Source organism: Leptonotus elevatus, chromosome 15 (assembly GCF_054856555.1).
Source record: "Leptonotus elevatus isolate MCC_2025b chromosome 15, RoL_Lele_1.0, whole genome shotgun sequence".
Lineage (NCBI taxonomy): Eukaryota > Metazoa > Chordata > Actinopteri > Syngnathiformes > Syngnathidae > Leptonotus > Leptonotus elevatus.
This window is the reverse complement of record NC_141253.1, coordinates 19,729,951-19,744,750: the sequence shown is the minus strand read 5'-3', so window position 1 is coordinate 19,744,750 and position 14,800 is coordinate 19,729,951. Positions and strand designations below refer to the sequence as shown.

Here is a 14,800-nt window from a genome sequence, read left to right as displayed (position 1 = left end):
TCTAAATAATGGACTTGCACTATTAATTCAAAAGCTCAAAGAAAATAAAAAGGGAAAGACATCCCTCACCTAAGTATACAATAGCAGGTGTGTGTGCGTGAGGAGAGGCGACAAAATCCAAATCTGTGTTTACTGTTGATATCAGTCAGCACAAATGTGAAATTCTGTTCCGCTTGGTTGGCCATGACCCTGCAGAGAGAGAAAACATTTCAGAGTATAGAAAACTTCCTGATACAAGTACTTCTGAGTTTTCAAGAGGCACGTTATGCTTGAAAACCTTCCAATGCAAATTAGTTAAAACAACGGTGGGTAGAAGAGTTTTTGAGGTTGAGTAAATAAGTAGTAGTAGTAGTAGAGTATTGCAGTTACGTTCCACCGTATATTTTTATTATTTTTTCTTTATTTTCTTTTTTTGAGGGGGTTAACACCTCTATTATGTAATTATGAACCACCCCACACGGTTCCTATCCTAAACACTGGCTATACTAACACAAAATTTAAATGTTAAAATGTGCAATATGAATATGAGTTCAGGTCAGTGCCCTAGTGCTGGAGTGTCCGCCCTGAGACTGGGAGGTTGTGGGTTCAATCCCTGGCTGGGTCATACCAAAGACTAAAAAAAAGGGGACCCATTTGCCTCCCTCACAGCATTAAGGGTTGTAATTGGGGTTAGATCACCAAATAATTCCCAAGCGCAGCCCCTGCTGCTGCTCAACACTCCCTCAGATGAGCTTCTCACCCTATCGATAAGGGAGAGCACAAACACCCTGCACCCAGTCCAAACAAGACAACAAACAACAAACAGACAGACAGATAAGATGAAAGTTGGATCTGTTTACCTATCCAAGCAGAACGGAAAGCAGAACTTTGGCACGGTCTTAATAGTTTCCTGTGGAAGACATGAACATTTTTAGCATGCATAGTACTTACTTTCATCATGTCAATGTACAAAAATAGCACAGTGCATAGCTGAGGCCACTTTGTTGTTGAGACCACAAAAGTTTAAGTTTGGCTGCTTTTACAAAACAAAGACGACATCTGCATGAGGTCTTCTTTTTTTTTGGGGGGATGAATTGCATCATGAAAAAAGCAACAACAACAAATGCAAAGGCCAACATTATTAGCCCTGTGGCAATTAATAGTCAATAGCCTTTATGATGCAAAACCGACAACAACATCTTTTGGTAGTTTTGTATGTCAATTAAGAGATAATCTTGGCCAATTTTTCAATGGCAAAATCTTCAATATCTTCCAAATTTCTTGGCCTCCAAACAGACCCAAACCTTGAGCACCCTCCACAGATTCTCAATAGAAATGGTAGTTTTGGTAGCCTCAGCATTACATCTCTGCTTTGTGCAGATGATGTGATGCTGTTGGCTTCTTCAAGCCACAATCGCCAACTCTCACTGAAGCAGTTCTCAGCCGAGTGTGAAGCGGTTGGGATGAAGATCAGCACCTCCAAATCCGAGACCATGGTCCTCAGTCGGAAAAGGGTGGCGTGCTCTCTCCAGGTCGGGGATGAGATCCTTCTGAGGAGTTCAAGTATCTTGGGGTCTTGTTCACTAGCGAGGGCAGGACGGAGCGGGAAATCGACAGGCAGACCGGTGCAGCGTCTGCTGTGATGTGGACTCTGTATTGGTCCGTTGTTAAAGAAGGAGCTGAGCCGAAAGGCGAAGCTCTCAATTTACCGGTCAATCTACGTTCCAACCCTCACCTATGGTCACGAGCTTTGGGTCGTGACTGAAAGAACAAGATCCTAGATACAAGTGGTCAAAATGAGTTTCCTCCGCAGGGTGTCCGGGCCCGGCCCTCCATTAGAGATAGGGTGAGAAGCTCAGTCACCCGGGAGGGACTCAGAGCCGAGCCGCTGCATCTCCCCATTGACAGGACCCAGCTGAGGTGGTTTGGGCATCAGGACGCCTCCCTGGAGAGGTGGTCCAGGGACAACCCAGGACACGCTGGAGAGACTATGTCTCTCAGCTGCCCTGGAAACACCTTGGGATCCCGCCAGAGGAGCTAGATGAAGTGGCTGGGGAGAGGGAATTCTGGGTTTCACTACTAAAGCTGCTGCTACTGTGACCCGACTCCGGATAAGTGGTAGATAATTGATGAAATTTTAAGGAGACATTATGACCTAGTCCAGGCTGGAACGTGACTGTTAATTTGCACACAGATCATCATTTATATGCAGAAAAAGCTGACATGAAAAAAGTCCAAAATGGGACATAAAAGAGGACGGTACCGGAGCGTCATTTTATATAAAAGGAAAAGCAGATGTGAAAGAGGTCTGAATGCAGACATTAAAAAGGCAAGGATTGTCTCGCTAGTCCGCGCTCTGCTTCCAGGATGCTGCTTCCAGAAGTTCGTGTGCAGAAACACAAATCGTGTCGGTAAAGTTTGTTTGCCGCTACAAAAAAATTAACACATAATAGGTACTCTATAAATTGGGGGAAAAAATTGATAAAAAAAGCATTTTTAATTAAGCGATTAATCGTGATTAATCAATATTCCAAGATGTGATTAATCGGATTAAAAAATGTAATTGTTTGACAGCTCTAACATACATATCAAACAAGAAATGCGCTTGAATCAACAACAAAAATAATGCATGTACAAGTGTGTGGTTGGGTGAAGTCTTCAGCTTATTTTATGATGTCATATATATGTTTTCATATATACAGTAATATGATTTTTTAAATATAAATATGTTTTTTTATGATGGCAGACACATCATATAAAACAAATTGACTTAAACACTGTTTGGTTATGCCTTTTTGCATCCAATATGGCCGCAAACAAATAAGTCACGTTCGGACCTGCTCTCTGTAACAATTCTGTTTAGTCCTTAAATTTGGGCTGAAAAACACTCTGAAACGGTGGACATTGACGCAATAATGCCTGCTGGTAAGAAAACGACCAAGGACAAGCCAAAAGCAACTCAGTCTAAATTAACAGAATTTGGGCAACATGGCGTGGACCAGCCCGCTAGCAGGGAAGCTAAAGCGGCTAGCAACGAAGCTACTACTCGTAGCAAGGTTAGCCCCGCGTCTAGTGTGGAAGCTATCAAAGGAAATGTGGATGCTGCCACGATGTCATTCGGCATTAAAGACCAACAACTGCACTTGGCTAAGGATGAAATATTGGAAGAAATACCTAACCTGAAGACAGAGGTAACAGAAAGATTTGACAAGTGTCTTGAAGACAATAGAGGAAACACGGAAGGAGGTCGCTGAATGCACAGAGCGCATAACTGAAGCGGAGGTACGGTTGTCTACCGTGGAAAACGATCAAGTTGACATGAAAGCGGAGGTGGAAAGTCTCCAGAAAAGAAACCAACAGCTTGAAGAGAAGCTGATCGATTTGGAAATAAGACTGAACAATCTCAGATTTGTGGGTCTCCCGGAGGGTTGTTAGGGCTCGGACATGTGCGGATTTTTTGGAGGGCTGGCTACCAGATGCGCTTGACCTAAATCAATTGCGCTCCCCTCTTGTTTTGGAAAGGGCACACCGCGTCGGACCAAAGAGAGATTCCTGTGCCCCACCGAGAGCAGTAATAATGAGTTTTCACAAGCAGAAAGAGATGGTGTTTTAAGCAGCGAAGTCAAAGAACGATATTTATTACAAGAATCAGCGTTTGAGGTGCTACATCGATGTTGCGACGGAGGTGCACAGACGGCGTAAGCAGTTCGACGGGGTCCGCGATCAACTGCGTCAACTTGTGGTGAGGCATGGCATCCTCTCACCAGCTACGTTGGTGCTGACACATAAGAAGGTCCACAAGTTCACTTCCCCAGCGGAGGCCAAGATTTTTGTCCAGAAGATCCAAATGGACACAGAAGAAACAGGTTGACTCGTAGGTGGGTTTTGTTGTTGACATTATAGATTACTGGTATTTGGGGTAAAAAAACAAAACAAAACACATAGGCTAAGATTTTTGTATAGAAGATACAAATGAACACAGAAAAAACAGGTTTACTAGTAGATGGGTTTTGTTGTTGATAGTATATATTACTGTTATTTTGGGTAATAAAAAAAAAGGTTAAAAATTAGAAGATGACAATGTAGATTGATATATGGGTCAGGCTTGTTAGGATTGAAAGGGGCAAACGATAATGTTTTATAAAGGATATGTGGGTAAATTGTGTAGCAGGACAACAGTGGATTGATTAAATATTGCCAATAGAGCAGATCCATGGATCTGTTGATGTTAGCGGTTGGAAGCAGTACTTTACAGGGGAAAACCCAGATAGCTGGGAATGGGTGGGTTATTATTTTGTTGTTTGTAATTTTTTTGGGTTTGTTTTTTGGTGTTCTATTGCTGTTAACGTTTGTCACCTCTCAGACACATTTGTACTGTATAACAAGCTATTTTATTTTATTTCGATGACACCAAAAATGTAGATGAAATATAACTCCTGGCATTGCAGGGGCCTACAAAAAGATACAAAGATTAAACAGAACGAATGAATTAAAAGATCTTGGCTCTAAAATAGTATTTTTTTTTTTTTTTAACAATAGAACCATACTCTGGAAGAGGATAATATTAGCAGGAGGCAAGGGTCTCTTTATGCATCTTCATTTACATCGAGCGCTCGAGGTGTTATTACACTTATTCATAAATCAATACCTTTCCAGGTAGCAAATGTTATAAAAGACAAATTTGCGAGGTATGAGATAATCCAGGGATCTATTCTACATGAAACACTAAACTTGGTGAACATATATGGGCCAAATACAGATGATGATTTTTTTTTTTTTTACAAATCTTTTTCTGACCATTTCCTCTCTCCCAGGAAGAAACATCATAGGTGGCGTGGCGACTGTGTGCTCAAGCCAAGGATCAAGGATCAACTGGAATTGACCAAACTCATCAAAAAAACAGAGTAATTATTCTAGATTTTATGAAGGAGTTACAGCTGATAGATATTTACCATCACTTTAATCCCACTCGTGTATCATACTCTTGTCACTCCAAAACGTTCAGTTCATATTCTCGCTTAGATTACTTTATGATCTTGACAAGCCTGATTCCCAATATGGTGGATTGTTCTTACAATAGTATTACAATTTCAGGCCATGCCTCATGTAATATAAATTATGTTCATAAGGATTTATTGGTGGACCCTCCTATATGGTGACTACACCAAAGATGGCTCAAGGATGAAGTTTTTGTAGGCTATGTAGGGAGTAAAACTGATGAATACTTAAGTATAAATATTCTCGCTTAGATTACTTTCTGATCTCGACAAGCCTGATTCCCAATATGGTGGATTGTTCTTACAATAGTATTACAATTTCAGACCATGCCTCATGTAATATAAATTATGTTCATAAGGATTTATTGGTGGACCCTCCGAGATGGTGACTACACCAAAGATGGCTCAAGGATTAAGTTTTTGTAGGCTATGTGGGGAGTAAAATTGATGAATACTTAAGTATAAATACAACACAAACTACCGCTTGTATTAAGTGGGAAGCCTTTAAGGCCTATATTAAGGGTTATATAAATTCTTATGCGTCTTCGAAACCAAAGGAGCAATGCAGGGAAAGACTGCTAAAATTAGCGAAGAGGAAATTCTTAAAGTAATAGATAGTATGAGCATAGGAAAAAGGGCTGGATTTGATGGATTTCCGACAGACTGATATAAAAAATGTAAGGACAAGTAAGTGAAACCAATTTTGGAAATGTTACAGGAAACATTTAGTAACGGTACACCCCCCAAATCAATGACCAGCGCATTAATTATACTATTGCCAAATGTGAAAACATTAGACCAATAAATCTGCTAAACTCAGATTTAAAGATACTCTGTAAACTATTAGCAACACGTCTACAAGAACATTCATATAGATCAAAATGGTTTTGTTTTGGGGCGTCAAGGGTTTCACAACTTGAGGAGAGTCCTCAATATCATTCAAGGATTAGACAGTACTACGGATTCGGCCCTCCTTTCCCTGGATGCAGAAAAAGCGTTTGATAGGGTGGAGTGGCCATATCTTTTAAATGTATTGACACGCTTTGGTTTTGGACCAATATTTCGGAAACGGGTGAGGCTGTTGCATCTACACCCAACGGCAGAAATTTTAACAATAACATCTAAACCATTTCTTTTTTTTTAAGAGAGCTCAGTATTGTTCATTAGGTAATTTTACCGATTTGACATGTCATCATCATTGCTCTCTTCTTTTTTTTTTCTGTGGTGAGTATGTGCGTGTGCGTGTGCGTGTGTGTGTGTACTCATTAGTTCACATAAAACCTATTAAAAATCCCATACCGTTGACCTAAACCGAATACTTCAGAATCCAGCTAGAGTCGTGAGGTTGTCAGGAAACCCGAGGAAGGATCAAAGAAAAGAAAGGAAAGTGAAATCCAGCACCGGCCAGACATTACCTACTACCCACCGGGTTACCAACCAGAGTCTTTTACCAACCCCAGAAACATCTCAATTCCAACAAATTAGGGAGACCTCAAGAGACCAAAGGAGAGACTGAGGAAAGGAAGGAAGGATAGATGACGCAGAGTGAGATCCACAGACAACAGCCTCCACCGATTCAACGACCATAGGAAGAAGCAGATTGTGTTTGAATTTCGATAGATGCTGGTATGGTGGATCTGGCATGCATGAAGACCTCCAACAAAGAGGGGAGCCGTCGACCTCGGCCAGGACAGAGCAAGCACAACCCCCCAGGGCCCCCCAGGCCACGGCAGCGCCAAGCGACAACCCCCCCTAAACCATTTCTAATTAGACGTGGATGCCGCCAAGGATGCCTGTTATCTCCTTTGCTCTTCACCTTGGCAATGGAACCATTTGCTATAGCTCTACGGTCACATGTAGGTAGATATTACAGGAATTACAATTGGTCAGGTGCAACATAGGATTTCATTATATGCGGATGGCATAATACTATTTCTTTCACGATTACATTCGTCTATTCCTGCCTTGACAGATTTAATTGATGAGTTTGGTCATGTTTCAGGGTATGTTGTTAATAGATTGAAATCTTCTTTACTGTTGCTAAACAAAGAAGAGAGAGAAAATCCACCCGCAGTTGTTTCACAATTTAATTCAGTTTCTGAATTTAAATACCTGGGTAAACAGATTCTTCCAAATCTAGGCCTGATTGTTTAGCGTAATTATCAATCACTTACAGAAGAAATCACAAGTAATGTCAATAAATGGATGCTTCTTCCCATGTCACTGGTAGAATTAATATTTACAAAATGAATATACTTCCGAAAGTATTACATGTTTTTCAGAATATTCCCTTGCCACCCCCTACTGACTGGTTTAAACAAATTAAAAAACTGCTCTTACAATTTTTTATGGGCAAATACAAGTCCTAGAATAAGACTGACCCTTCTCTTCACTTGCCCTACAATGAAGGAGGTCTGAGGTGTCCAAACATACTATGGTATTATTGGGGGGGGCAGTTTAGCTCTATAAAGGTACTATTTTAGTAATACAGATTGAGTATTGAGTGTTTGGGAATGTAGGGAAATTAAAAGATTTTGGTTGGAAATAAAAAAAGTTGTGAAAGATGTTATCTTTAAGGATTTACCATTAGAACCTTCACTCCTAATTTTAGGCCTATTTCCCAAACACATAAGGTTTACAAAAAATTTGCAGATTTTCGTTGATATGTGTGTATTACAAGCAAAAAGGTTGATTGCATTGCACTGGAAGAACATCAAAAGGCCAAAAGTTGGACAGTGGACTAAACAAATGTTGGTAACTTCCACTGGAGCGCATCACATATCTGCTTAAAGGGAAAAAGGACTTGTTTGAAAGGATTTGGAGACCATTTATGCTCTTTGCCCAACACACTGACTTGACGGACATTGAAGAGGATGTCTAAAACTGATTTCTGATGGCAATGACCTACTTGAGTGATGAGGAGAACATTTTGGTTATTGTGTCAATAATGTACAATCACTTTTTTTACTACAATTGTCTTTTGTGTCTGAGAAGGTGCTCTGTTTTCCCTGCAAGTTTGCGTGCAGTTGAAAATGTTAAAAAAAACAAAAAAATATAATGATGAGGAAGAAAATAACTTTAAATGGAGCTTTTGTTCGCTGAAAAGCAATCTTATGCCCATGACTTATTCCATAAAGCTACTTTTTTCTGTGCAGACACTACGCAAGCACGCCACACACGTTAGTAAGCTAGCCAATAGCAGCACAATAGAGACATTGATATTTAAGGGACAGCAACGATAAAAATCTACTTTTTGTAAATGCTAATTCCTCACCGAAAACATCACCAAAGTGGTGTTTTCCAAATTCTAGGTTATTCTGCTCTCCAAGCACCAGCCCCTCCCAACCTGAGAAAACGAGCTGTTGGCACTTTTTGACGTCATTCGGAGGGGATCCACACCCGCACCGCCTCTGCGGACTAAACATATGCCCACTTTCTCTGAGACCTCCATGGAATAGTAAAAAAAGTAGCCTTTATCAGTAAACATTCTGTCCAAATATATTCAATGCAATCAATCATTCTTCACATTTGGAATTGTCATTGCAATTGGCCGTCTGAAAATCCCAGAAAGGGTTCTGGCTGAAACTTGTGTAAACTACAAGTAAAACTTTTTGTGCTGTTGAGCCAAATTGTACAGATGGTGTAGTGGTTAGCATGTTCGCCCTGTGAGCAGCAGGCTTTGGTTAGCGACCTACTCACGGTAGTCTTTTTTTTTTCCTTCTTTTTTTTCTTTCTTCCATCTTCTCCCCTCCTCCTCCACAATTTCTTGCGGCAAGGAGCCGTTTTGTTTCAAATGTTTATTGAAGAATTGATGGCTTGCGTTGCGTGGCCATAATGGCATGATGCAGCCAGCTCGCCGGGGGCCCAGCAAGCACACAAGGAGAGGCGAAGTTTTACTGAACCGGGCGTTTTACTTCCACATTAGAAAAGAACCAGCAAAACACCTAATATTTAATAAAAAATTACATCACCGTGAAGTCAAAGTTACTAATCCACTCAGTTAACACAAACGATTCGGCAGAAATGAAATTTCAAGACACATAAATCAGTCACACCCTAACCTATTAATGAAACGGAATAAAAAAAAAGTGAATCAAAGATAAAAAGAAAACATGCAACCTAACGAACTAAGATAAAAAGGGAATTAAAAAGGTAGATGGGGAATAGAGATGGAAGCGTTTTGACCTGTCAATCCTTTTTTTATTTGAATTAAAACATTGTAATAGTAGTATATGGTCAGAATACAATGAAGGCGCATTTACAGATTGGTTCAGGTGTGCGAGAGAGAGAGAGAGAGAGAGCGAGAGAGCGAGAGAGCGAGAGAGAGAGAGAGAGAGAGAGAGACAGACTCGGCGGGAAAACTCAGTTGGAGGCGATCTGGGCGGTCGGCGCACGCGCAGCTGGAATGCTGCACTGGAGTCTCTGGCTGATGGTGATGGGCGCACGACTGAGAGGCCGCTGAAGGTCTCCGGTTGGTGGGGAAGTGCACGCGCGGCGTGGAGGCCCGCGGCAGGTCTTTGGCTGGCACAAGTCCCGGTTGGTGGTGATGTGCTTGCGCGGTTGAGAGGCCGCAGTTTGGTTTGGGCGCTGCGGGGCGTCTCGGGCGCACGGCTGGAGCAGAAATGGGTCGCTGGAGGCTCACGAGATGCTGTGAGCTCACGAGATGCTGTGACTATCGCGAGACCTACAGCGAGACCAGAAACCCTAACATGGCGGCGTCCTGCTGCTAAGATAGAACTAGCTCTATTATACTAAACTAATCCAAATTTAACCATCATATATCTTGCATTTTCTCTTCTCTCTTTTTCATCCGGCAGATCTGAAATACCACCCAACGTGGAGGACCTTGAACGTTTCATCGACGGATATTTTTACAGCTGCGCGATGGAGGATCCTGCCGTCGAGAAACCATCAAAGAAACCCTCTTCGAAGAAGAGGAAAAACGATTCAGCGACGGACACAGACGACCTAACCACCACCACTACGGACGTTTCGGTCAGTGTGCTGGAGTCCATAAATAAAAAACTTGACGTCCTCGGCCTCATCCTCGAGGACGTCAAAGAATTAAAAGTAAGTATGGAATTTATCAGTCAGCAGGTAAGTGTCCTTAAACAGGAAAATGCCGAGTTACATTCTACACTCACGACTGTTTCAGCCGAGCTGGAAACTATGAAAAAAGAAAATAAAACGCTAAAAGAAACAGTTTTAGATGTACAATCCCGTAGTATGCGGGAGAATTTAATATTCTCAGGTATATCTGAGAATACCTCTGATAACCCAGAGGTTGAGATAAAAAAATTTATGACGAATTCATTAAAAATTCCTCAGGAGACGGTAAATAACATCTCTTTTGACCGGGTACATCGGCTTGGAGCCCGTAGAGGCAACAAACCCCGTCCTATTATTGCAAAGTTTGAGCATTTTAAACAGAAATTATTTGTTAAAAGTAAAGGACGGGAGCTTAAAGGGACCTCATTTGGAATGAATGATCAATTCCCGAGAGAGATCAATGAGCGGCGAAAGGTACTGTTTCCTATAATGAAACAAAATAGGCAGGAGGGTAAGCGGACTACGATAGCCGTTGATAAGTTATATATCGATGGCCAACTATTCCGGAACCCCAATTCCACTCCCTGGCTGTTCTAATTAGCATTGGTGGAACTAAACTTAGTTTGATTACTAGGTGTATACATATACTGTATATGTGGTTATAAAACCAAAAACATGAATACTTATTATGTTTAGGCTATATTATAAATATAATATTAATACACAACTATATCTAAAGTATATTTATAAAAAATAAAATAAAAAAAATCTCGCTGGGGTTACTGGTGTATTGTTATGTTTAATCCCCTGTTAATTTCCCTCACTTTCACCGCCCTACTCGTTTTTGCACTGTTTTATTTACTTACACGTTACCTTACACGTTACCTTACACGTTACCTTACACGTTACCTTACACGTTACCTTACACATTACCTTACATGTTGCCTTATACGTTACCTCATATTTTATACAAACTATATAAATCACCTAACCACTTTGATTCTATCCTATAACATGCCAGTGGTGGCAAATGGCCTATACAGATATATACATAGGACTGTGTTTATATTATTTGTATGCATAAATTAGTTCTGGTTTCCTGGAATGTTTGTGGCGCTCGCTCACAGGCAAAAAGAATAAAAACTTTAGACCATCTCTTAAAATTAAAAGCAGATATTTGCCTCCTACAAGAAACCCACCTACAAAAATCTGAAGAAAAATTACTTATTGATAAAAATTTTAGCCAAGCGTACTCTGCCCCTTATAACAGTAGACAAAGGGGAGTCTGTATACTCATACATAAGAATTTACTCTTTACTCTAAATAATACAATAACAGACCCAGAGGGCCGATACATTATTATTCAGGTGACTATATTTAATAAAATATATACATTCGGTAATTTATATGCCCCTAATAATGATGATCCGGCTTTTTTCCATGAATTTTTCTCTAAACTGTTTGAATTAGCAGCGAACTCTACTATTATTATTGGAGGAGACTTTAACACAACCTTAAATCCATTAATGGATCGTTCTAATAAAACAACATGTATAAGGCGATCACAATCCACAAAAGTAATAGGGGAATATATGGATGACTTTGGCCTCGTCGACAGCTGGAGACTTAAAAACCCAAATAAGAAGGAATTTACCTTCTTTTCCGCTGTGCACCGGTCCTTTTCAAGAATTGATTTTTTTCTTACAAATAATTCTATTGCTGATAAAACCGTTACAAAAATACATCCTATTATTATTAGCGACCATGCACCAGTCTCCCTTTCCCTACAAGTTGATTATACCTTTAAACCACCACCTACATGGCGTTTTAACATCTCACTACTAAACGACGCAGAATTTGACAAAATTATAAGAAAAGAATGGGCGGACTTTTTGGAAATAAATGACTCTCCAGACCTATCTCCAGCTCTTCTCTGGGAAACCGGGAAAGCAGTAATTAGAGGTAAAATTATATCATATTCATCTTATAAAAAGAAACAGGATCAAAAATTAGAAAAAGACTTGGAAGATAAAATTAAACAACTGACGGATGAGTACGCAATAAACCCAAATAACCAAATATGGACTGACTTACAAAATACAAAAATACAGTTAGACGATATGTTAACTAAAAAGACAGAGTTTATAATACAACAATTGAGATACAACAACTTTGAATATAATAACAAATCAGGTAAATTTCTTGCAAACCAACTTCAACGTAATCGGGAAAAATCGCTTATAACGGCTATTAAAGGTACAACTGGTGAATGTACACAATCACCAGAAGAAATTAATCAAATTTTTTATAATTATTATCACAACTTATACTCAGAAACTAATAAACCTAACCCAGAGCATATTGAGGCATTCCTCAGTAGCTTAAGTATACCTCAGGTAACTACTGAATATAAAGATATGTTAGATGCACCACTTACTATAAACGAGTTGTACAGTGCTCTAGATAGTATGCCAAATGGCAAAGCACCCGGCCCGGATGGTTATCCGGCTATATTTCTAAAGCACTTCTGGTCAATGCTTGCTCCACTATTCTTAAGAGTAGTAACAGAAATTAAAACTAATGGTCACATACGCCCACACATGAATACAGCAGCAATTAAACTTTTATTAAAGCCAGAAAAAGACCCCACCCTTCCATCAAGTTACCGTCCGATTTCACTAATTAACACTGATATTAAAATTATCACTAAGGCTTTTACATCTAGATTAGAAACAGTAATCCCGACAATCATTCATAGCGACCAAACAGGCTTTATTAAAGAGCGTCACTCTACTAATAATATTAGAAGGCTCTTTAACCTTATTAGTATGTCACAGCGGCATGATAAAAAGGCAGTTATTATATCATTGGATGCAGAAAAAGCTTTTGATAAAGTTAACTGGTCCTTCCTCTTTGCTGTTTTAAATAAATTTGGCTTTGGGAAGTCATTTATTCACTGGGTGTCAGTATTATATGATTCTCCTAAAGCTACTGTTACTACTAATGGGATTATATCTAAGAGTTTTACTCTACAGAGAGGCACAAGACAGGGATGCCCACTGTCGCCTTTATTATTTGCAATATTTATTGAACCGCTTGCATTAGCCATACGCCAGGAAAGAATGATTCAAGGAATTCACTCTGGGGTAACAGAACATAAAATTAATCTATATGCCGATGATATTTTACTTTATTTAGAAAAGCCTGCTATTTCATTAGGGGAAGTATTTAACTTAATAACTAAATTCTCACAGTTATCAGACTATTCTATTAACTGGACAAAATCAACACTTCTACCTATTACAGAAAATTCATGGAACCCTGCAAGCCAGGACCCATACTACTCATTTCCTATAGGTAATTTAAAATACTTAGGCATAAAAATCTCACCTAAATTAACTGATTTAGTTCATTTAAATTTCACTCCACTTCTGGATAGCATTTATAGTGACTTGGAGCGCTGGAATAATCTTCCTATTTCTCTAATAGGACGAATAGCCACTATTAAAATTAAAGTTTTACCCAAAATAAACTATTTTTTCTCAATGATTCCATTTAAACCTACGGCTAACTGGTTCCAGTTGTTGGACTCAGCCGTTACAAAATTTTACTGGAAAAAAAAAAAGCAAAGATTAGTCTATCTACTCTTCAGAAAAATAAATCCAAAGGAGGTCTAGAGGCACCAAATTTTATGCACTATTATATAGCCAACCAGCTACAATATATTATTTTATGGGCACAACCCAATAGAGATACTAACTGTTGGCTGGAACTAGAACAGAAGGATTGTAATAACCTCAGACTCCTAGATTTACTCTTTATTACAACATCGATTAAGCGCCATAACTGCTTTAAAAATCCAATGATTTCCGCCACCCTGACTGCCTGGTGGAAGGCACTAGAAATGACAAAAGCCAAAGTGGAGCCCAGCGGGCTTTCTCCCCTATGGCATAACCCCGACTTTCAAATTAACAACCAATCGTTTTATTTGAATGTGTGGGAGCAGAAAGGAATTACACATCTCCACCATCTCTTCTCAGATAATATGTTTATATCATATACATCCTTGCTCCAAAAATATAAAATAAAAAACGGAAACTTTTTACATTATTTGCAAGTTAAAAGTATGATAAAGAAACAAATTCCAACACTCCAGGGTACGCTCCAACCGCCTGTTTTAGCTAAAGATATTACCAAGCTTTCTCCGACAACAACAAAAAAACTCTCAAAAATATATAAGTTACTTTCATATACTGATAAAACGTCTTTACCCATCTCAAAATGGGAAACAGACTTGTCTATAGCTCCGGAATCTGTCTTTTGGATTCAAGTTTGTGAAAATGTTTTTAAAATGACAAAACACACAAATTTACAACTTATCCAATATAAAATTATTCACAGAACATACATTACTCAATATATGATGAAGAAAATGGGACTCTCAGACTCCGACATTTGTCTCCAGTGTTTACAAAACACTACAGACACTTATTTTCATGCTTTATGGTTATGTACTCCGGTTATGTGTTTCTGGACTAAAGTCTTAGAAAAACTTTCCGCTGTCTTGGACTGTAGGATACCGTTCTCTCCAAACTTGTGTTTGCTAGGTGACTTAACAACAATTGACTTACCACATAAACAATTTCAATCTATACTTGTAGCCCTTACTATCGCAAAAAAAACAATTCTTGTTAACTGGAAAAATAAACAAACTTTGAATATCGACCAATGGTCTAACCTCCTCATAAATCATATTTTAATGGAAAAAATATCTG

The 14,800-nt window shown here is 39.3% G+C and overlaps 1 protein-coding gene across 4 annotated transcripts in view; it reads right to left on the bottom strand.

Annotated features, from left to right (window-relative positions):
- The window catches only part of dennd1a (DENN/MADD domain containing 1A), a 119,031-nt gene that overhangs the window by 78,701 nt on the left and 25,530 nt on the right, over positions 1-14,800 (bottom strand). For all 4 annotated transcript variants that reach the window (XM_086096421.1, XM_086096420.1, XM_086096422.1 and 1 more), the window contains 2 exons: positions 840-889; positions 70-189 (listed from right to left, as the gene is read on the bottom strand). In XM_086096421.1, the coding sequence (XP_085952547.1) occupies positions 70-189; positions 840-889 (170 nt within the window). The remainder of the gene's footprint in view (positions 1-69; positions 190-839; positions 890-14,800) is intronic.